The sequence below is a fragment of the Erinaceus europaeus genome, chromosome 12, assembly GCF_950295315.1.
Source record: "Erinaceus europaeus chromosome 12, mEriEur2.1, whole genome shotgun sequence".
In the NCBI taxonomy this organism is placed as follows: domain Eukaryota; kingdom Metazoa; phylum Chordata; class Mammalia; order Eulipotyphla; family Erinaceidae; genus Erinaceus; species Erinaceus europaeus.
Window position 1 is genome coordinate 11,806,279 of NC_080173.1, and position 24,369 is coordinate 11,830,647.

General features: G+C 49.4%; 1 protein-coding gene across 5 annotated transcripts; it reads left to right on the forward strand.

The window, feature by feature from the left end:
• Positions 1-396: 396 nt before the first annotated feature.
• Positions 397-21,292, forward strand: SLC16A5 (solute carrier family 16 member 5). 5 transcript variants are annotated; one of them, XM_060202719.1, is made up of 6 exons: positions 397-533; positions 2,191-2,499; positions 6,178-6,407; positions 10,766-10,909; positions 14,048-14,857; positions 17,582-21,292. In XM_060202719.1, the coding sequence occupies exons 3-6, from the start codon at positions 6,209-6,211 to the stop codon at positions 17,851-17,853; spliced, it is 1,425 nt and encodes a 474-aa protein (XP_060058702.1). In that variant the 5' UTR covers positions 397-533; positions 2,191-2,499; positions 6,178-6,208; the 3' UTR covers positions 17,854-21,292. The 5 variants fall into 5 exon arrangements, with proteins under 5 accessions (XP_060058702.1, XP_016044594.1, XP_060058701.1 ...); XM_060202718.1 differs by having other exon boundaries at positions 410-671; XM_016189108.2 differs by lacking the exon at positions 2,191-2,499 and having other exon boundaries at positions 403-533.
• The last annotated feature ends 3,077 nt before the right edge of the window (positions 21,293-24,369 follow it).

Here is a 24,369-nt window from a genome sequence, read left to right on the forward strand (position 1 = left end):
CTCACATTCCAGTGCTCAAGGAGCCGAGTTCAAGCCCCTGTTCCTCACCGGCCGGGGGAAAGCTTCACGAGAGGTGAAGCAGGGCTGCAAAATGTCTCTGTCTCTCTCTCCCTCTCTACCTCCCCCTACCTTTTCAATTTATCTCTGTCTCCAATAAAAAATAAATTAAATTAAAAAAAAAAAAAGGAAAACCGAAAATCGGAGGAAAGGAGAGCCTGTGGCATCATGCAAATATATTCTAAAGGCATACAAATATGCCCTGGGAGCCTGTGTGAGAGTGGGTTGAGGCTGCTTGCTGGACGGTCGGGGCCTGGGCACTCTGGCCGCGCCCCTATCTCCGCCTCCCACCTCCTCTCCCAGCACCGAGGGTGGCTCGGAGGTGGTTCCGCCCACCGACGCCCCCGAAACCCGCCACTCAGGCTCCCCCAGGCCTCCCGCCCCCACGTCCGGCTGCCTCTACCGCAAGCGGGCGGGGTTGCAGGAAGAGGTGCTCTGCGGGAACCGAGCCGCCTCTCCACCCGGCTGTGCAAGGGGTGAGCCCTGGGGTGCAGGGGGGCCTGACCCCCCACTTCTTGCTAGCCGCCCGCCCGCTGTGGGCGCCGTGGGCGCCGTCGCAGAACCGCCCCACTTTGGGCCGCCTGGCCCCCTTCCTGCCTGTGATGGGCCCTGGGGTGAGGATTCTGAAGTCTTCTTGCTCTGGCCTGGGCTGCCCCAACTTGGGATGCCTGGGGATTTCCACCCTAGAGTGGGATTGGAGAGGGTCGGGGGTGGGAAGGGCCGGCACCACCCACAGCTTGGCCTGGCAGTTTCGTGAGGTCACCTCCTGGGCATCCCTGAAACGCCACCCAGGGGAGGTTTGTCAGGAAGACTAGGAGGGCAGGGATGGGGGAAAAATTTGTGAAATTCCCCTGGCCCGTGCTTGGACGAGGCCCATATCGGGACCAAGAATGGAGAAAGGTGATTTGCCCCAGTCTCTGACCTGTAGAACTTCCTTCCTCCTTCCTGAGTCCCCCGCCAGGTGCAAGGCTTTGAAACTTGTCAGTCCCAAGGTCACTTGGCTCTCTTTCCTGCTAGAGGTGAACACTACAGGTACCTGTCCCGTGTCCTGGACTTCAGGCCCCAGATTCTACCTGATTTGGGGTCTGGGAAGGTGGAGTCTTCAAGGCCTGTCTAGCCCTGCCACTCATCTCTATTTTTTGTTTGTTTGTTTGTTTTGTTTTGTTTTATTGGATAGAGACAGACAGAAATTGAGAAAGGAGAGGGAAAGAGACACCTGTATCGCTGTTTCATGGTTCTTTAAGCTTCCGTCCTGCAGGTGGAGACCAAGGGCTTTAACTTGGGTCCTTAACTATAATAATATGTGTGCTCAACTGGGTACACTATTGCCTGGTCACTGTTTTTTCAATTTTTTAAAAATGTTTTATTTTATTTTGATGAGAGAGATACAGAGAGAAAAGAGAAAGACACAAAGAGAAGAGCTCTCTGGCTTATGGTGCTGCTGGGGATTGAACCTGGGACCTGGAGTCTTGGGCCTGAAAGTCTTTTGTATAACCATTATGCTATCTCCTCAAACCCTGTTTTGTTTTGTTTTTTAAGATTTTATTTATTTATTAATGAGAAAGATAGGAGGAGAGAGAGAAAGAACTAGACATCACTCTGGTACATGTGCTGCTGGGAATTGAACTCAGAACCTCATGCTTGACAGTCCAGTGCTTTATCCACTGTGCCACCTCCCAGACCACCCAACCCCTGTTTTTTAAAATGTTTATTACAAGGCAGAGAAGAGATGGAAAGAGAGAACCAAGGGATCGCTCTGGTGCATGTGATACCAGGGATCAAACTCAGGACCTCATGCTCTTAGGTTCAAAATTCAAGTCACTGCACCATCTCTCCGGTCACCCCTCCTTTCTTTGTATCTGAGACTGATGGTTCCACCTTTACCAGAAGTGAGAGCAGGAAAGAGGGGGTAGAGATAGCTTCTGTCCTCTGGACACCAGACCCCTGCCACTAGATCCCAGCAAGAGAGCATCAGCTCACCCCTCAACAGTGTTGGCAGGCTCAGAGGAGCCCAGTGAGACCTTTGTCCTCAGCTGATTAGCCCTAAAAGCAGGCCAGGGAGAAGAACCAGAAATGTCATCTGAACTTTTTTTTTTCTTTTCAAACCCAATTTCATACTACTGGGGCATGAAGATGGTTGCACTCTGGGCTGGGGAATCCCTGGCGACTGGAGTTGGAAGCTCCTGTGGAAAGCCCAGGAAGTGAGAGTGGAGTGTCTCCACACCCTTCTCCCTCTTTGCCCCAATGCACCCCAGGCAACTAACTGCCGGACTCATGTCCTGGTACAAAGGCAAGACCACTCCCCTGCTGGGTCAAAGGCAAAGTCAAAAACCCATCTCTTCACTGCCTGGCTTGAGTTTTCTCAAATGAACCTGCCTGCCTGCCAAGGAGCAGTGTCTTTCAGGGCCTGGATTTGCCTGCCTCTCTGGGGAACACAGCTAGGTAGGTCATAACATTATATTTTGAGTGGGAGTGCATACACAGTTCCTCACTCTTAAGTGTGGAGGGACACAGAGCAGTGATAAGTAGGGGCATGATCCACTCTGACGTGGCAGAAACCCACCATTAGAGATTAAAAAATAAGACAGGAAACGGGGTTGGCCAGCCTGGGCTGTGGTCAGGGCAACTTTCTAGGAGTGCTTCCAGGCTGAATCTTGAAGGACCCATCAGACTCTGGCTATAGATTTCAAAACTCCTGCAGCTAAGTTTCTGAGGTGAGAAGAGATTGCTAGGGGAGCCAACTGGACATGAAAAACAAGCTTGATGTTGCTGGGAGGATGGGAGACCACGGTTCCTTATGGCAGGTGTGGAAGGAGTTCTCAGTGCAGTCCTCAAAGCAAGCGGGCAGGGCTCCCAGCTAGCAGAGATAAACGGTTCTTAGGGTTTCCTGACTTCTCATTATCTTGGGAGACCTGGAGGAAGAAGCCTTATAAAGAACCAGCCATGGGGACCAGGCAGCGGTGCACCTAATTACACACACACACATTACTGTGTTCAAGGACCCAGGTTCGAGTCCCTGGTCCCCATTTTCAGGGGTGAAGCTTCATGAGTGGGGGTGCCCCTTGTTGGGCAAAAATGTTACAATCGCAAGGACATAGGTTCAAGCCCCAGGTCCCCACCTGCAAGGGGAAAGCTTTGCAAGTAGTGAAGCAGTGTTGCAGGTGTCTCTCTGTCTCTCTCCCTTCTTGAGAGCTTGTTTGGAGGTTCTAGTAGGGGAGTGCAGCTACCTGTATACCCTCGACCGAAGACCGGTCCATCTCTGGGGAAGGCTGTCCTCTTTGACCGAATTCACAGCTTCGGGAGGGATCCATATGGAGCGGTGAGGGAGGAAGGGGACACCCACCTAGCCAGCCAGCCAGATCAGCAGAATCCACCCTGGCAATCAATGGGGTGACAGAGGTCACAGCCAGGTTGCCCTCATATCCTCTCTCTCCTCTTTTTTTTTAGTTATAATTTTTTAAGTTCTTTTTTTCTCTATCCTTTTAAAAAATTATTATCTTTTATTATTTATTGGATGGATACAGCCAGAAATTGAGAGAGAACAGTGCTATAGAGAGGGAGAGAGACAGACACCTGCAACACTGCTTCACCACTAGCAAAGTTTTCCCCTGCATGTGGGGACTGGGGACTCAAACTCGGGTCCTTGAGCACTGTAACATGTGCGCTCAACCAGGTGCATCACCACCCAGCCTCCGCCCTCCTCTCTCCCTTCTCTATCACCCCTTTCCCTGTCAATTTTTAGCTATCTCTATCCAATAAATAAATAAATATAAAAAAATTTAAAGGCTGCAAGTGTCTCTGTTAGTCTCTTTCCCTAACTGTCCCTCCCCTCTCAGTTTATCTCTGTCTCTATCCAATAATAAAACTAACTAAATAGAAGAGCCAGCCAGCCTCACCCAAAGAAGGGGGTGGGGGTACAAAGTGAACATCAGGCTCCTGGACTAAGTCCCTGAGAAGGGCGTTAAAGGGCCTCATCTTTGAGCGACAGAACAGGATGAGAAGAGATCCGAGCCTGGCAGTTGGTGGTAGGAAAAGCGGGCTGGGGTCTCTGATCTCCCCTCCTCTCTGCCACCTCAGGGATTTCAGTGAGGCTGTGCTGTTCGGAAGGGAAATGGGCAGGATCCCCAGGCTCAGCTCCCCAAGGAAGGAGCTACAGGGAAAGGCCTGGCAGAAGGAAGTACAAGGAAGGCAGGTGGCCCTTCTGGGCGGAAGAGGGGAAAATCCAGAAGGTAGAAAGGCCAAGATGTGTGTAAGTTGGGGGAGGGGTGAGCTCTGGAGGATGGTGTTGAAACTTGACATAAACTTTGACATTCAGGCCGGAACACAGGATCATATGGTGCCTGTGGCCTTTCTATTTGCTGAGGGAACAGAGACTGGAGGAGCCTGCCTGCATCTGAGGTTTGCCCCAAGACGGGAGCTGGGCCAGGAGGAACAGGGTTGGGGGTGGGGGTGTCTAATGCCAAATAGGGCATACAGAAACCAGAGCTCTAGGTTACATGCACTCATTCTTGCTGTCTTATATCCTGAGGCTGGGAAGAATGAGACTCACTTGGGGCTCAGGGTCACACACACACACACACACACACACACACACACACACACACACACACACAACTAGAATGAGTGTGTCCATCATCTCGGCTGGGCTCTTGTGGGTCCACTGGGAAAGAGGAAGGCTTCAGTTTGAGGAACGATTGGGGTATGGGAAGGAGACACTTGAGGGTGGGTCCCTCTCAGGTGCTGTGCCAAAGCTCCTGGGCCTGAGGATAAGGTGTGGGGCACTGGATTTGGCAGAAGAGGTGGGGGATTGTATTTCTGAGAGTTTTCTGAGTTTCCAGGGGCCTTTCCAGGACCTGGAGTGAGAGAGAGAGAGAGAGAGAGATTGTGGGAATAGTTGCTCAGGGCATCACTTGGTTTCACAGAAACTGTTCCCATTCCCTGCTGTTTTGGGGAACCCTGGATGCTGTTGAGGTCTGAGGGCAGTGTGGTAGGTGACCGAGGGGCAGGTTTTGCGAGTGCAGGGGACCTTGGGTGCCATGGCTTCTAAGAGAGGACGACCTGGTAATGGGCCAGAATTGAGAACAGATTGAGCCAAAGATGTCAGGGGCCTATATATGTCCGTTCATATGCTGTGTATGTCTAGGTCCCATGCATCGGTCTGTGAGTATAGGGTGTCTGTGGGCTTAGGCTTATGTATGTGTTTGTAAACATATATTTATATATGTGTATATCTTAGGATATATACCTTGAGATATATGTCTCTATATGTGACTGTGTGTGTCTTAAGTTTTTCTTTGTCCATGTGTGTCGTGCCTATAGTGAGTCTGTGTAAGTACACACATATCTGTGTGTCTCTGCTTGTCTGTGTGTGTCCATGTGTGACAGTATTATTCATGTGAGAGCATGTCTGTATCTGTGGGGAGGGGGGTGTGTAGGTGTGGGGTGGGGGCCCTCAGAGAACCACTGTTCATGGTTACTTTGGGGGTTTGGTTCTTGGTAGAAGTCCTACCTGTGCTGTGAGAGGAACAGCATTGTAGGGTGGTTTCAGGGGTCCTTTGGCTGAAGCGTTGCCTTGAAAACTGCTTGTTGAGTGTCCTGGCTGAGCAGTTGTGTGCATACTTGGCTGTACCCAGCCTGGCTTGCTCACCTCAGCCTTCTCCACAGCGCTGACAGGGAACTTTCACCCGGCACTGAGCAAGTCTGCTATGAGCAGGAAAGCTGAGCTTGAATGTTTGACCTGATGGTGTCTCCGTATGAGCCTGTGGGAGCACTGAGGTTACGCTAGTGCTAGACGTCCGCTCTGTTCTACACAATCAGCGATCGAGTGCTTGTTATATGCAGGGGACCCTAGATGCCAGGAAGTCCTAGCTGCTAACTACTGAGGGGTGTCAACACTATGAATAAGTTCAAGAATTCCACTTACCTGCCTTATCCCACTAATCCCTCGCCTGCTCGCACTGCCTGTCTCTCCTGCCAGGCTGGAAGTGAGTGGAAGGAGATGCCAAGGAGGCGGTGCCTCTTGGTGTTATCTGATGTGAGGCAGAAGGAAGGGAGGGTTTCAGCCACTCAGCAAGGTGGGTTGGAAGAGGACTGCCTGGTTTCATTCTGTTCCTTCTCCAGGTGAGGCTGCAGGGGCAGCACTGATAACACCATGCCCCAGGCTCTGGAGCGTGTGGAGGGCACCTGGGCCTGGGTGGTGCTCCTAGCCACTGTGGTGAGCCAGGGCCTCAGCCTGGGTTTCCCTGCCTGCACTGGCATCTTCTTCATCGAACTGCAACATGAGTTCCAGGCCAGCAACAGTGAGACCTCCTGGTACCCCTCCATCCTGACAGCCATGATCCACGCAGGGGGTAAGCAGCCTGGGGAGGGGCTCCAGGTGGGACGACAAAGGGGCCTGGGTAGGGGAGGAAGGCGACAACCTCCTGACTTTCTCACTCTGGGACCCAAAGCCTTGCCACATGGGGTGAGCCCCTGAGAATCATCTGATTTTAGCAGGACTATCACAGTTGGCCAGAATCCCTTGCACCAGGCCAGGTCCTGGCTGGGGAAGGGAGGGGAAGAGGAAGAACAGGGTAGGGAGTTGCCCAAAATGCAAAGCCGGTTCTCTTCTTGGCCACTGGAAGATCCATCCCGTTTGAGGATTACTAAACTTGTCACAGATCTCAGGAGTGATTTGGGGTTCGTCAGTCCAGAAGACATGACGTTTTTTTCCAGCTGGGTTAATATGTCTGAACCTCAATTTCTTCCTTTACCTCAGTTTCATCCTCAACCACATTTGAGTAATGCCTGGCATCCAGCCCTCCTCCCACCTGTGGTCTGAGGGAAAATTGAGGAGGATTGGACAGGTGCTAGGAGTATTAGCAGCCATGGATGGTGTTGAAATCCCCTACTACTATGACTGTGTTGCTGTTAATATATTGCTGCAGCCCTTTCAGTAGATGTTTGATGTTTAGATGGCCTCTCATTGGGTGCATAGATGTTAATAAGCATTAACCATTGGGCTAGCTCTCCCATCCTTCAAACCAGCTTTTCACGGGAGGGGGAACACCACAGCAGTTCTCCCATGTGGTGGGTGGTTCATACCTGGTCCATGCAAGTGGCAGGGCACACACCCTACTTGGTGAACTGTCTTCAGCCCATGTGATTAGTATTTTGGAGACTCTCACCAGGGACTTTAAGATGGGAAAGGGGACTTGAGGAAGACTCCAGGAAGGAGACAGAGTCCCCTCTCACAAGCTGATGAAGGGAAAGTCAGCACATTTCCCCAATTTCCTGGTTGGCTCCTGGAGAGACAGCCTAAGCCCAGAGAGTTCTCCACAGCAGGTTTGGGCTTTGGGCCCATCTCCTGGGATCTTTCTAGGCAGAGCCCACAGACAGTAACCTCAAGGAGGGGCTGGTCAACAGGAGATGCACATCTGGGTCACAGTGCTTTTCCCATGGGTGTGTTTGCAGCCTCAGCCAACTCCATCTCCTTGCCCACTTCCCACCACACCCTCCACCTGCCTCGGCAGCCTCCAGATCCATCCATTGAATCAAGAGAGAGATCAGACTGGGATAGTTCATCACTCTCACAGGAGTGACCCCTGGACATGCCACCCAGGGCAGAGGAGAAGAGCAGACCATGTGCCCTTTTGGCCTGCAAGTTTGGGGCAGGAATGCTCACACAGTTAGAGAAAGCTCTTGGTCAGGGCTGGGAAATACCCCTCCAGTCAGCTTTAGACTCCTCATTCTATTACCTCTGCTTTCCTGAGCCTTCTGTCAGTGTCTCTCACATACACACGGACCTTTAGCCTATATCCATTCAGTCCTGAGGCAATTTCAGATTTGAAAGGTTCATTGATCTTGAGTACTCCCCACCCCTACACACTGCAGGGTGAGGAAAGCAAGCTAGCTCAAAGTGCAGGCCTTGCCTGGGCTGCACAATGAGTTCACAGAAGTTGCACCCCCACAGAGGGAACACCCTCTTCATGCAGTCCAGCTCCCTCAGCCCAGCCCTGCCTATGCTCGGTGACTCAGGGCTTTCCCCAATGTCACCTTGTCACCTTTCCTAAGGCCAGCTGCTGTGTGGACCTGGAGCAGTAAGGAGCCGTATCCACCCCAAAGCCTCACCTCTCCTACTGCAGCTGCAATATGTCACCGGCCTCTGCTGGGTTATCGCAGCAGGGGCTGCTCACTTCCCCTGACACCCATACTCACCCAGGCTGACCTCTCTTTGCCCCAAACACACAGGCATACACCCTGTGTGCTCACACATATTTAACCTCCACCTTGGATGAACTGCCAGTGGAACGCGATTCTCTGTGCTTTCTCTGTACTTGGAGGCAATGCACTCAGTAAATGCTCCTCCTGCCAGCCCCACCCCATGGTGTGCAAGAAGCAGCCAGTGGAGACTGGATTTTTTTTTTCCCTCCTTGCCACTGGGATCACCACTGGGGCTCAGTGCCTGCACTACAAACCCACTGCTCACTGAAGCTATTTTCCTTTTTAAAAATTTATTATATTTTAAAGATTTTATTTATTTATTCATGAGAAAGATAGAAGGAGAGAGAGAAAGAACTAGACATCACTCTGGTACATGTGCTGCTAGGGATTGAACGTGGGACCTCATATTTGTGAGTCTAGTGCTTTATTCACTGTGCCATGTCCCCAGCCACCTTTTTTTTTTTTTTTTTACCTCTAGGGTTATGCTGGAGCTTGGTGCCTGCACTATGAATCCACTGCTCTTGCCAGCCATTTTTTTCCATGTTATTGTATAGGACAGAGAGAAATTGAGAGGGGGAAGGGAGATAGAGAGGGGAGGAGAAAGATAGACACCTGCAGACCTGCTTGACCACTTGCGAAGTGTCCCCCTGCAGATGAGGGGCTGAGGGCTTGAACCTGGATCTTTGCAAGAGTCCTTGCACTAAGTACTATGTGCACTTAACCCACTTAACTGGGTACGTCATCATCCAGCCCCCTTTTCTTTCTTTTCTTTTTTTTTTATTAGATAGGACAGAGAAAAACTGAAAGGGGAGGGAGAGAGAAAGAGACACACCTGCAGACCTGCTTCACTCTTTATGAAGCACCCTCCCCCCACCCCCCACAAGTGGGGAGCTGGAGCTTGAATCCGGGTCCTTGTACATGGTGACATATGCACTCAGCCAGGTGCACTACCACCCAGCCCCGGGACTCAGTCTGGGTCTAGCTTCAGGATAAAGCAGCTCAAGTAGGGGAGTGTCAGTAGGGAATGGTTCTTTCTCCACCAGGAGGCAAACTTCTGGAGAGAAGACTTGAGTAGTGGCTGGAGACGACGGGTGCGACAGGTAGCACTCCACGTTTTCTTGTTTGCTCTACTATTTTCTCCTAAGTACTGCAGAGGCCAGTGTAAGAGGGCACAGAATGGCCTAGGACCCCAGGTTGTTGAGGATGGGGTGACTAGTAGAGTTTGCAGGTGTTTATCAAGATTTAGGTGCCCTCCAAAGCAGACTCACCCTGGCTGACCCCTCTGTACCCCAAACATACACATACACACAGCCTGCATATTCACACATACTTTCCATGAACTTTAGATGAACTCTGAAGAAACTCCATTCTTTGTATTGGGGGCAGGACACTCAGTGAATGTTACACACACACACACACACACACACACACACACACACACACACACTCCCATAAGAGACATCTACCCTGTGGTCCGGGAGATGGCGCACTGGGTAGGGCACTGGACTCTCAAGCGTGAGGTCCTGAGTTCAATCCCCGGCAGCACATGTGCCAGTTTGGTGTCTGGTTCTTTCTCTCTCTCTCTCTCTCTCCTATCATTTCTCATGAATAAATAAATAAAATATTTTTTTAAAAAAAGAGAGACATCTACCCTGACCATGGGTCAATCCTATTTGACCGTGTGGAGGTGGCCTCGGGCGGGCTGGCACAGGGAAGGGCCTTGGTCCATGTTGGGATCAGAACTTCATCTCTCATCTGGTCAGACATCACCCAGTCTGACCCTTCACTGTAGAGAAGGGAACTGGGGCACGGAGAGGGATGTCTGGGCCTTGCTCAGGTCATATGGGAGGTCCAGGCAGGATGGGGATCAGAATCTAGGACAAGAGGGTCTAAGATTTGTGTCCTTTTTTTTCTGTTTCTTTTATTTTATTTTATTTATTGATTCATGAGAAATGATAGGAGAGAGAGAGAGAACCAGACATCACTCTGGTACATGTGCTGCCGGGGATTGAACTCAGGATCTCATGTTTGAGAGTCCAATGCCTTATCCACTGCGCCACCTCCCAGACTATAAGACTTGTGTTCTTTAAGTCACCTGGCCAGCAAGATAGCTCACCTGAGTAGTGTACCTTCTTTGTCAAGTGCATGACCCACATTCAAGCCCAACCCCCACTACACTGGAAGATTTTATGCTGTGGTATCTTTCTCTCTTCTTTCTGTTTTCATCTCTTTCTGTCTGAAAGGGGGGAAAAATGGGCTGGGGAAGACAGCGTAATGGCTATGTAAAAAGACTTCCATGCCTGAGGCACCAAAGGTCCCAGGTTCAATCCCCAGCACCACCATAAGCCAGAGCTGAGCAGTGCTCTAATAAAAACAAACAAACAAAAATGCTTAACTTGGAGTGTTGAAGTCCCTGCAACAACAAACAAATAAGTCACTAAGTCACAAGCTAGTTCCTGCTGGAGCCCCTCCCTTCAGAGCCCCTCACCCTGCTTTCTCCCCACAGGCCCCCTCTGCAGTATCCTGGTGGGCCGCTTCGGCTGTCGAGTGACCGTGATGCTGGGGGGCCTGCTGGCCAGCCTGGGCATGGTGACCAGCTCCTTCTGCCGGACCCTCAGCGAGCTCTACCTCACAGCAGGATTCCTCACAGGTGCCTGTCATTCCATTCCGTAGATGACTGGGCGTCCGCTACAATGTGCCTGGTCCAGGGGAGTAGGGCAGGCATAGGTCCTGATTGTCTAGGGCTATTTACAGTCCTAAAGGGTTAATGAAGAAAGAATTTTATTTCTGATCATGACAAGCTCATGAGAAGATAGGACAGTTGCTGTGACAGTGTCCAGGCAGGGGGAGAAGGGTAGGTAGAGTTTAAAGAGGTAAAACAAATACTCAGTGCAAAAAAATCCTAAAGCAGGGTTAGAGAAGGTTGCTCTCTTTTTCAACAGTGAAGTCAGAGAAGACCTCTCAGAGAAGGTGACCTTGGGGCAGAGCTTTCACAGAGGTGAGAGTGTCAGCACAGAGCTCTGTGGGGAAGAGCATTCCAGGTAGAGGACACAGCAGGTACAAAGGCCCAGAAGTGTCAGGGGTTCAGAAGGGTAGAGGGGCATGAACGTGGGTGTTAGGGAGGTGCCAGGTCAGCTTCACAGGTGGGAGATGACTAGGAACTCATGGCTGAGCGGGAATGCAATGCAATTTTCTTTTATTGATCAGAAAAGAATCTGCCTTTATACCTTCTGAGATGGAAGTGGCAGGTTGGGAACAGGAAGTGACTAGGAGAGGGGGCGGAGCACGAAAGTAGCAAGCTTCCATCTAAACAGTGGGGATTAAACCAATGCCCTGCAGGCAGGGTGGGTCTCAGGCAAAACAGTGATTATGTAAATAGACCACAGCATCAAGCAATGCAACAGACCTGGCGTAATGACCAACAGGGAGGGGCTGTGGAGACAAGGTGGCCCTTTAGTTTATGAAAGGGTTTATAGGGAGTCGGGCAGTAGCGCAGCGGTTAAGCGCAGGTGGCACAAAGCACAAAGACCGACCTAAGGATCTGGGTTCCAGCCCCTGGCTCCCCACCTGCAGGGGTGTGGGTGAAGCAGGTCTGCAGGTGTCTATCTTTCTCTCCCCCTCTATGTCTCCCCCTCCTCTCTCCATTTCTCTCTGTCCTATCCAACAATGATGACATCAATAACAACAACAATCATAACTACAACAACAATGAAAAACAACAAGGGCAACAAAAGGGAAAAAAATATATATATATAAACCTATATATATATATATAAAGGTTTATAGTGAGATGGGAAGCCAGTGGGGAGTTCAGAAAGAGGTGAGTGATGTCATCCAAAAGGTGGCCGTAAAGCTCCAGCTGCTGCAGTGCTGAGAATCTGCTCTAGAGGCCAGTCTGCAAGGAGGCAGGTGGGGCAGGGTCACAGCCCAGGTACCACACAGTCATAGGTCAAACCAGGGTGTGAGGATGGAGGGGAAGAGGTTGGGTGGATTTTGGATTGCACTCAAGGTACAAAGAAACATTAAGCATGACCCAATGACCAAGGTGACACCCTGAGCCACTGGACATGACAGAGTAACAGGAAGGAGTAAGTTTGGGGGAAGAGGGCTGAAGAAGCCTGGGGCCTGATCTCTGGGCACTCACCCCACTGTCAGTAGTCTAGTCTCAGTAGGAAGAAGTGGTCGAGAGGTGGGAGAAGCAGGAGAGGGCGTTTCTTGAGAAATTCTGTGAAGAATGAGCACAAGGAAGGAGTGATTGACTGTCAAGCCATTCAGGACCAGACTCCATCTTTGGATTTGGCAATGTCGTGGTTGGCAGCATTAATAAGAGCAATACTGGAACAAAAGTGAGGGTAGAAACCTGCCTGGTGTAGGCTCAAACAAGATGAGGAGGAAAGGAACTGGAGAGGAGAGCGTACTCAGAGAAGGCCTCACACATGCAAGGTGTGTACTCAACTGCTGAGCCACCTCCTCTGCCTTTTTTTTTTTCTTTCTTTCTTTTTTTTTTTTTTTTTGCCTCCAGGGTTATTGCTGGGACTTGGTGCCTACACTATGAATCCACTGTTCCTGGAGGCCATTTTTCCCATTTTGTTGCCCTTGTTGTTATTGTTATTGTTGCCATTGCTGTTATTGTTGTTGGACAGGACAGAGAGAAATCAAGAGAGGAGGGGAAGACAGAGAAGGGAGAGAAAGACAGATACCTGCAGACCTGCTTCACTGTTTGTGCAATGACACCCCCGCCCCGCAGATGGGGAACCAGGAGTGGGGGGAGGCTCAAAATGGGATCCCTAAGCTGGTCCTTGAGCTTCTCGCCATGTGTGCTACTGCTGGACTCCCTGCCCATGTTTTTTGAATGGAATTGATAACAAGGATGGAGAATGATCTAGGAAAGAGAAAGTGAATGATATAGGAGAGAGAGAAATCGCTGATTGACTGTGCCTTTGAGTAGGCCAGATACAGGGTACATGTGGAGGGTTGGCCATCACTTTGATGGGTAGTCATCACTGATGGGAAGTCAGACGGTCAGCTGGGGGTAAGGAGGGGAAGTACTGGGGTGCGCAGAGGAAGAAGGCACTGTGATCACCTAGGAGAGGAAATGAACAAATAAACTGGGTTCGTAGTGTGTGGGCAGCCTGAGGTCAGTGATCATAGATGAAGGGAATGGCTATTACAAACTTCTTTTCATTACTCTAGATAGGTAGCATATGGGTGGGGGTAGACAGCATAATGATTATGCAAAGCGACTATTACACCTGAGACTCCAAAGTCCCAGGTTCAATCTCCTGCACCACCATAAACCAGAGCTGAACAGTGTTCTGGTAAAAAAAAATAATAATAATCCTGTCCTGAGGACAAGAAGGTCATATGATTTGTGTGACTTAGTATGTGACAGAATGACACCCAAGAGCTGGCCAGGAAGCAAGCTGTTCAGAGCCTTTCAGGGAATAGTGAGACTTTGAATTTTTTCCCCAGCTGCCTTTGGAAGGGTTTAGAAAATGTCAAGCAGGGGAAGAGACTTGATTTGACTTAGGCTTGTAGAGATCACCCAGGTGCCATGTGGAAAGGATCAGGGTGCCCCTGGCAGTCTTGGGAAGTCATATCTGAGGTGTGGATGCTCCCAGGGTTGGTGGTGAAACAGACTGGCCTCATATTAAGGCCCTAGTTACCTGGAGATGGGTCTAGGCTTGAACAGGAGGGCAGACCTTGGACATGAAGCCCCGACTGCACTCTGAGCATAAGTGGGAGGCCCCAGAACACCTTCAAGCTGGTCTTCCCTCTCCTGCTGCAGGCCTGGGCATGTGTTTCAGCTTCCAGGGGACGATCACTGTGCTGGGCTTCTACTTTTCCCGTCGTCGGGCAATAGCCAACTCGTTGGCTTCAATGGGTGTCTCCCTGGGCATCACACTTTGGCCACTTCTCTCCCGCTACCTCCTGGAGGACTTAGGCTGGAGGGGCACCTTCCTCATCTTTGGAGGGGTCTTGCTCCACTGCTGTGTCTGTGGAGCTGTTCTGAGGCCTGTGGCTAGCAGTGTGACTCCCAAGACCAGAGAATGCCCCCCTCTGCCCTCCAAGACACCTGCAGTTGGCTGCCTGGCAGCGTGTGGCCATGCCATCAGGCGTCACCTGGCCTTCGACATCCTGCGACACAACACAGGCTACCGCGTGTTCACCCTGGGAACCGTGTGGATGATCCTGGGCTTCACGATTCCACATATCTTCCTGGTGCCGTATGCTAGGCATCACGGGGTGGGTGAGAACAAGGCAGCCCTGCTCATCACCATCATTGGCATCAGCAACATCTTCCTGAGGCCTGCAGCCGGGCTGGTGGCAGGCTGCCAGAGGTTTGCCAAGCACCGCAGGTACCTGTTCACCTTGGCAGTCTTGCTCAACGGACTCACCAACCTGGTGTGCGCAATGTCAGCCGACTTCAAGGTTCTGGTAGGCTACTGCCTGGTGCTCAGCGTGTCCATGAGTGGCATTGGCGCCCTCCTCTTCCAGGTCCTCATGGATATTGTCCCCATGGATCGTTTTTCCAGTGCCCTGGGCCTCTTGACCATCTTGGAGAGCATCTCTATCCTCATCGCCCCGCCACTGGCTGGTAAGATCCTTGGGGGTAAAGGGATGTAGCCAGGTATGCAAGGGTGCAGCCTGAGTGGGGTAAAGAAGAAATAGTGGGGCAAGGGTGGATGGCATAATAGTTATACAAACAGACTCTCATACCTGAGGCTTCAAAGCCCCAGGTTCAATCCCCCGCACCAACATATGCCAGAGCTGAGCAGTGCTCTGGTAAAAAAAAAAAAAAAAAGAAGAAGAAGAAGAAAGAAAGAAGGGACAGGAGGTAGTGCAGTGGGTTAAATTCAGGTGGCACAAAGCATAAGGACCAGCATTAAGGATCCCAGTTTGAGCCCCCGGCTCCCCACCTGCAGGGAGGTCGCTTCACAAGTGGTGAAGCAGGTCTGCAGGTGTCTACCTTTCTCTCCCCCTCTCTGTCTTCCCCTCCTCTCTCCATTTCTCTCTGTCCTATCCAAAAATGACATCAATAACAACAGTAATAACCACAACAATGATAAAACAACAAGGGCAACAAAAGGGGAAAAAATAGCCTCCAGGAGCAGTGGATTCATGGTGCAGGCATTGAGCCCCATCAATAATCTGCAGGCAAAAGAGAGAGAGAGAGAGATAGAGAGAGATAGATCGATCGATTGATCCTGGGCAGATGAGCCAAGTCCACCATCTCAGGGTACAGAGTCTTGGAATCTGTTGTTTTTTGTTTTGTTTTGTTTTTAGTTTATTTATTATTGACTAGAGACAGAGCAAAACTGAGAGGAGAGAGGAAGATAGAGAGGGAGAGAGAGGAGAGAGACAGAAAGACACCTACAGCTCTACTTCACCACTCAGGAAGCTTTCCCCCTGCAAGTGGGGACCAGGAGCTTGAACCTGGATCCTTGCACACTGTAGTATGTGTGCTTAACCAGATGCACCACCGCTTGGCCCTGGAATCTTGTATTTTTTACTAAAGCACCTTAGGGAACTGGCTACAGCCTATTCCCCTGTTGGCACCTGGGGTGTGAAGCTGCAAATAGGGATTTGTAGCATCAATTTATCTGAATCCTTGGTCTTCCTCTGTGTGTCTCTCTTTCCTTATCAATCACATAGGGATGATAATAGACTGTACCTGGAAAGTTGGTCGTGAGGATCTACACACGATAGAGCAGAGAGTTCAGTAGAGAGCCTGGGAAGGAGTAGATATTCTTCAAGTGTTCACTATGACTAGGTAAACACTTGCTCTCTGGTACTTGCTCTCCTACCTCTAAGGCAAGTCACTTTCCTTCTCTGAGATGACAAGTGTCATCTATACAATCCAGAAAATAAGACCTGCTGTCAGCATCGACTGATTCATCTGTGCCCATCACTGGATGGGTAGAGCTGTGCAAGGCCTAAAACCACCCTCTTGCAGGGGAACTCCATCCTCTTGTCCTTTGGTGGAAGAATCAGGGATTAAAACAGAATACGTTTTGTGATTAGTAATAGAATAGTAATTTGTGCTGGGGAGGAAATATCACACACTGAAGCAGAGATCCACCTGAGAGGGCTTGCTGACAGCTGAGAGTGTGCTCTTCAGAGAAAAGAGAAGGTTCCTGAAGCTCTGGGTGCTAGGGGGAAGTCACAAATAAGACATGCTACCAATTATTAGATCAGACATCAGGGACTCTTCATAGGTGTGGCATGAAAGTCCCAGTTTCTGAGGGAGTTTTCCAAGTCAACAAATAGGTAGAGCTCTCCAGGAGGAGTACAGGTGGAAACAGGGCAGGCAAAGCGGTTTCAGGGGAGCAGAATACATGAGCCCACGAACGGGACTTCCAACCCCAGCCAGAGCCAGCTTAGCTTCCCATCTCCTGCTTTTATTCCTCAGACATCCACTAAGCGTCTACTGAGTGCCAGCCTCAATTCCTAGTACTCGATGAGGCAGAGACAAAAATAAAATTCTGAGAGTCGGTGGTAGCGCAGCGGGTAAAGAGCACGTGGCAGCGGGTAAAGAGCACGTGGCACGAAGCGCAAGGGCCAGTGTAAGGATCCCGGTTCGAGCCCCCGGCTCCCCACCTGCAGGGGAGTCGCTTCACAGGTGGTGAAGCAGGTCTGCAGGTGTCTATCTTTGTCTTCCCCTCTCTGTCTTCCCCTCCTCTCTCCATTTCTCTCTGTCCTATCCAGCAACAACGACATCAATAACAACAATAATAACTATAACAATAAAACAAGGGCAACAAAAGGGAAAATAAATAAATAAATAAAATAAAATTCCTGGGGTCCAGGTGATGGCACACCTGGTTAAGCACACACATTACAGTGCGCAAGGACCCAGGTTCAAGTCCCTGGTCCCCACCTGCAGAGAGAAAGCTTCACGAGTGCTGAAATAGTGGTGAAATGAGCTGCAGAGAGAAAGCTTCATGAGTGGTGAAATAGTGGTGAAATGAGCTGCAGGCGTCTGTCTCCCCCTCTACTTCCCTCCCTCATCAATTTCTCTGTCTCTATCCAATAATAAATAAAATGTTATAAATTTTTTAAAAATTAGGGCAGGGGGTAGATAGCATAATGGTTATGCAAAGAGACTCTCATGCCTGAGGCTCCAGAGTCCCAGGTTCAATCCCCTGCACCACCATTATCCAGAGCTGAGCAGTGCTCTGGTAAAAATAATAATAATTTAATTTAATTAAAAAAATAAAAAATAAAATAAAATAAAATTCCTGCACATGCAGAATATACAACTTGGTTGGGAGGTTTGGGAGCCCCTGGTTGGTGACCTAGCTTGCTCTCTGTCCCCCAGGGCTTCTCCTGGACACCACTGAAAACAACTTCAGTTACATTTTCTACATGTCAAGTTTCTTCCTCATCTCAGCAGCCATCTTCATGGGTGGCAGCTTCTGGGCCCAGCAGAAGAAGGATGAGAATGACAGGCAGGCCGCAGTGGGAGGAGCCATCACAGAGGCTACCCCGGAGCAGAACTTCACCCTGGTGAACCCAGAGGATTCTAAAAAACAGCCATGCGCTGAGATCCTGTATGTGACCAGCATCTGTGAGTCCCAGGACGAAGTCTGACCAGCAGGCAAAGAGTTGCCACTGCCTTAGTCCAGAATGGGATGTTCAGCTGCTTCTCTAGGGGCTGGGGGTGAAGGGGTGCCCAGGAAACCTGACCAAAAGCTGCCCAGGAGCTGAGAACCTGGAGGCCAGTCTCAGGAGACTCAGGGTACTTTCCAACAGACGTGATCCACCTGACGTTTTTCCTTAGGCCCCAGGTACCTAAGGCTGGGAAGGTGGATGGATCTGAGCTCTACTTGGATCTGTCACAACTAACTCAGTTGACTGCCCACTGCTGCTGCTACAACTCAATGCGTTGGACCTTCCAATCCAGCCTGGAGGCTTCCCATGTGATCTCCTTGTCCTTCTCTGGCCTCCAGACAGCTCCCAAAGTTTCTACCTAGTGGCCTAATTCTTGCCTGTTGGGCAGCTGAGGCTGGTCGTGTGGTTGCCTCCAACAGAAGCTGCAGAACATCATGCTAATTGGAACCTTGAGAGGTCGTGCCTTGGGAGGGAATGAGTTGTGACCCACACAGCAGTAGGAGGTCAGGCTGAGTCGACCTCCAAGTAGGATCTGGACACATGGAATAGTAAGTGGAATATCTGTACTCATGCCTATATGGAGCACTGAAGGGTAGCACTTGGCCTGGGGCCTGGAGTCAGGGAGGTGAGTCCCATGCATACTCAGCAGATCCTATTCCATCATCCCCTTCCCAGTCAGATGAGTGGTGGAAGCCAAGCATCTGAATGACCAGAGGAGGGGAAGGGCCGCCAGGCTGGAGCTGAGGACCTCTGTGAAAATGGAGTTGCTTTTGTAATAGACAGATGCCCTTCCACTCCCCTCTCCATCTTCTGCTGTGTCAGAGGTGTCAGCCATGGCAGAAGTAGCTGGCTGGACCACCCCTCCTCCCTATTGACCTGTGTCTGTGACCTGAAGGTCAGAGCTCACACACTGTGTCCTTCTCTGAGGTCATCAGCCCTGGCTTATCACCAGCAAGGCACCAAACAAGGAAATGAAAAAAACAGAGTTTGGTGGTCCAGGAGATGGTGCAGTGGTTAAAGCATTGGACTTATAAACATGAGGTCCTCAGTTCATTCCCTGGTAGTACAGGTACCAGAGTGACACTCTGGTTTCCTTTGTGTCTCTTCCTATCTCTCTTGTAAATGAATAAATAAATAAATATAGTTTGTTTGAATTACACACACACACACACACACACACACACACACACACACGTGCACGTTTCCTGCAGCAGCTAATAACTCTATGAACTAAAGAAGCTGGAAGATAGGCCCGGAGTCCGTTTCTCCTCCCCCATCAGTTCTCACAGCTCAGCAGGTACTGCTTCTGCCTTAAACTTTGTTGACTCAGACTCAACCAGACTCCAAGAGGAAAACAACCCTTATCAGGAGAACTCATTTTATTTTTATGAGCTGACTGCAGGCTTTCTCCTCCATATGTCCAGCTGGGAAGAATACATTTTGGGGGATATCATGTTTCTCCAAGATTGTGGGGAATGTCCCTTATGGGCAAAGGCATAGCACAGAGGCAAAGTTTGTGTTGGGCTCTGCTCAAAATTTTGATTCCCAAATTGCTTTATTAGATGATAAATAGCTTGCAGTACCATTAACCAGATGTTGACAGATGAGTACAATGTCTCATCTCCCTGTGATATGTGTCTGGAAAACTCTCACCCCCAGTTTAGGGCCCTTCCCCCCATCACGCCACCAGGGTCCCAAGGTCCCTCCACCTCTTTCCAGTCCCCCGCCGGGTCCTTTCCTCTGGTGCAATACATGACACCCAGTCCGACTTTTATTCTTTGCTTTCCCTTTCTGTCCTTGGTTTGTTTGTTTTTTATTTTTATTTACTTATTTATTCTTCTTCTTCTAGCGTTTGCCCTTCTTCCGTAGCCAGTCAACAGCGTCAGGTGGAGCCTGATGTCAAGTTTCGAGACCTGCTTTGAATCTGGAGAGGTGGCAGTCGTTGACTATGTGGGTCATAGTCTGTCTGGAGCCGCAGGGGCAGTTCGGGTCGTCTCTGGCTCCCCAGCGATGGAACAGAGCGGCGCACAGGCCATTTATTCCCTTTTATTGCCCTTGTTGTTTTATTATTATTGGAGTTATTGTTGTTGTTATTGATGTCATTGTTGTTGGATAGGACAGAGAGAAATCAAGAGAGGAGGGGAGGGGAGTCGGGCGGTAGCGCAGCGGGTTAAGTGCAGGTGGCGCAAGCACAAGGACCAGCTTAAGGATCCCAGTTCAAGCCCCCAGCTCCCCACGTGCAGGGGGATCGCTTCATAGGCGGTGAAGCAGGTCTGCAGGTGTCTATCTTTCTCTCCCCCTCTCTGACTTCCCCTCCTCTCTCCATTTCTCTCTGTCCTATCCAACAACGATGACATCAATAACAACAACAATGATGACTATAGCAATAAAACAACAAGGGCAACAAAAAGGAATAAGTAAATAAATATTTTTTAAAAAAGAGAGAGGAGGGGAAGACAGAGAGGGAGAGAGAAAGATAGACACATGTGTGGTCCGGGAGGTGGCGCAGTGGCTAAAGCAGTAGACTCTCAAGCATGAGGTCCTGAGTTCAATCCCTGGCAGCACATGTAACAGAGTGATGGCTGGTTCTTTCTCTCTTCCTATCATTCCTCATGAGTAAATTAATTCTTTTAAAAAAAGAAAGAAAGATAGACACCTGCAGACCTGATTCACCTCTTGTGAAGCAACTCCCCTGCAGGTAGGGAGCTGGGGGCTCAAACCGGGATCCTTACTCCAGTCCTTGTGCTTTGCGCCACCTGCGCTTAACTCGCTGTGCTACCACCCGACTCCCCTGTCCTTGTTTTTTAAATTCCACCAATGAATCAGATCACCTAGTATTGCCCTTTTTTTTTTTTTTTTTGCCTTCAAGGTTATCACTGGGGCTCTGTGCCTGCATCAGGAATCCACTGCTCTTTTTTTTTCCTCTTGTTGTTCTTGTTGGATAGGACAGAGAAATTGAGAGAGGAGGGGAAGACAGAGTGGGGGGAAAAAAGATATACCCCTGCAGACCTGCTTCACCCCCACCCGCAGAGGGAAAGTTTCACAAGTGGCAAGGCAGTGCTACAGATGCCTCTTTCTCTCTCCCTCCCTCTCTCTCTCTCTCTCTCTCTCTCTCTGGTGGAGATAGATAGCATAATGGTTATGAACACTTTTTTTTTTAAGATTTTATTTACTTGTGAGGAAGATAGGAGGAGAGAGAAAGAATCAGACATCACTCTGCCACATGTGTTGCTGGGGATCAAACTTGGGACCTCATGCTAGAGAGTCCAAAGCCTTATCACTGCACCACCTCCTGGACCACTGAAAACAGATTCTCATGTCTGAGGCTCCAATTCCTGCACCACCATAAACAAGAACTGATCAGTGCTCTGGTAAAAATAAATAAATAAATAACTGATTTATCTGTCTCATCTCCCCACTCTGCCTCTTGATTTCTGTCTCTACCTAAATAAATAAACAGCTAAGAGCTCTTCAAGTTTGAGAAGTCTAATCCAGGGGCCAGGCGATGGGCACACCTGGTTAAGCACACATAGTGCTAAGTGCAAGGACCCTTGCAAGGATCTGAGTTCAAGCCCACCTGGCTTGAACAGGGGGATGCTTCACAAGCCACAAAATAGGTCTGCCATTGTCCCTATTTCTCCCCCTCCCATCTCCCCCTTCTCTCTCAATTTCTGTCTGTCCTATCCAATAAAATGGAAAAATTGGCTGCCAGGAGCACCAATGCCAGCATGAACCCCAGTGATAACCCTAAAGGCAAAAATAAATAAATAAATAAGTCTAATCCTGGTGGCTCAGGAGGTAATGCAGTAGAAAAAGTGTTGAACTCTCAAGCATGAGATTACAAGTTTAGTCACTAACATCATTGATTATTTATTTTAAATTAGAGCACGGCAGGAGATTGAACTTGGGACTTTGGAGCCTTTGGCATGAGAATTTTTTTAATCTTTATTTGTTTATTGGCTAGACAGCCAGAAATTCAGAGGAAGGGGGAGATAGAGAGGGAGAGAGCCACCTGCAGCCCTACTTTACCACTTGTGAGGCTTTCCCCCGTGCAGGTGGGGACCAGGGACTTGAACCCACGTCCTTGTGCACTGTAACGTGCACTCAACCAGGTGTGTTACCACCCAGCCCCGAGTCTGTTTGTATAACTATTAGGCTATATCCCCTGCCCAGTCACTAATATCATATGTATTACAGTGATGCTCTGATTTTCTCTCCATTAATAAATAATCTTAAATTTTAAAAAATATTGTTTATATTTATTAATGAGAATGATAGGAAGAGAGAGAGAGAGAGAGAGAGAGAAAGAACCATACATCACACCGGTACATGTGCCGCTGGGGGTTGAACTCAGGACCTCATGCTTGAGAGTTCAGTGCTTTACCCATTGCATCACCTCCAGGATCACATAATCTTAAATTTTTGTTGAAAGATAAAGAAAAGTCTAATCCTGAAGACCTCATTCAGCTGACAAGTTTGTGCACCTGGGAAAGTGCCTGCTCTGCCATGTGTGAAATCCAGGTTCAAGCCTGGCCCTCAGTGCACTGGGAAGCTTTAGTGCTCTGCTGTCTTTCACTCCTCTCCTCTCTCTCCCTCCCCGCCCCCATTTGCCAAAGATCCGGTGTGTGCTTGAGGAATCTATTGCTCCTGGAGGCCATTTTTTCCTCTCCCTCTCCCCTTCTATTTTATTTGATAGGACAAAGATAAACCAAGAGGGGAAGGAGATAGGGAGGGAGGGAGAAAGAAAGACACTTGCAGACCTGCTTCACTGCTTATGCAGCTTCCCCCCTGCAGGGTAATGTGAGCACTTACTGGGTGTGCCAGCGCCTAACCCCTTCTCTCTTTTTAAATATTTAAATTTTTGTTTTATGGGAGCTGGGCGGTAGCACAGTGGGTTAAGCACACATGGCATAAGCACAAGGGCCGGCATAAGGATCCCGGTTCAAGCCCCAGCTCCCCGCCTGCATGGGTCGGTGAAGCAGGTCTACAGGTGTGTCTACCTTTCTTTCCTCCTCTCTGTCTTCCCCTCCTCTCTCGATTTCCTCTCTGTCCTATCCAGCAACAGCAACAGCTAGGACAACAGTAACAACTACAACAAGCACAACAACAAGGGCAACAAAATGGAAAAAAATGGCCTCCAGGAGCAGTGGATTCGTAGTGCAGGCACTGAGCCCCAGCAATAACACCGGAGGCGAAAAAGAAAAAAATCTGCTTTATTATTTATTTTGGATAGAGGCAGAGAGGGGAGAGGGAGGTAACACCTGTAGCAGTGTTTACCAGTTGTGAAGCTTTGCTTCCCTGCAGGTGGGGACTGGGGCTTGAACCCAGGTCCTTGAGGACTGTAATGTTTGTGCTCAACCAGTTGGCATCACTGCCCCAACTCCCCTTTTTTTAAAGGTTCATTTATTACATATGAGACAATTTTCATATACTCCAGAAGCCAGAGCACAACTCGGGTGCATAGGATGCCAAGGATCGAACCAGAAACTCCAAGCTCTGCTCTAGCTGAGCTGTTTCTCCAGCCATTGTCTCTCCTTCTCTATCAGAAAAAGTTTTCCAGAGTGGAGAAGCCGTGGTCATGACAAAATCAAGCAAGAAGTAAATGTCTCATTGCCTCTCCACTCATGCCTGTATGACTGGGCACATTTTACCAAGTTCATTTTCTTTCCTTCCTTGTTTTTAAATATTTATTTATTTATTCCCTTTTGTTGCCCTTGTTTTACTGTTGTAATTATTATTGTTATTGATGTCGTCATTGTTGAATAGGACAGAGAGGAATGGAGAGAGGAGGGGAAGATAGAGAGGGGGAGAGAAAGACAGACACCTGCAGACCTGCTTTACTGCCTGTGAAGCGACTCCCCTGCAGGTGGGAATCCGGGGGCTTGAACCAGGATCCTTACACCGGTCCTTGCACTTTGCATCACCTGCGCTTAACCTGCTACGCTACTGCCCGACTCCCTTCTCCTTTTTTTATTTTATTTTTTAATATTTATTTATTTATTTTCCCTCTTGTTGCCCTTTTTTATTATTGTTGTAGTTATTAATGTCGTTGTTGGATAGGACAAAGAGAAATGGAGAGAGGAGGGGAAGACAGAGAGGGGGAGAGAAAGACACCTGCAGACCTGCTTCACCGCCTGTGAAGCGACTCCCCTGCAGATGGGTTTTTTTTTTTTAAAGATTTTATTTATTAATGAGAAAGATAGGAGAGAGAAAGAACCAGAGAAATGGAGAGAGGAAGGGAAGACAGAGAGGGGGAGAGAAAGACAGACACCTGCAGACCTGCTTCACCACCTGTGAAGCAACTCCCCTACAGGTGAGGAGCCGGGGGCTCGAACCTGGATGCTTACAATGGTCCTTGCGCTTTGTACCACCTGTGCTTAACCCACTGTGCTATGCCCGATTCCCTATTTTCTCTCTTTATTTATTGAATAGAGACTGCCAGACATCGAGAGGAAATGGGAGATAGAGAGGGAGAGAGAAAGAGAGACACCTGCA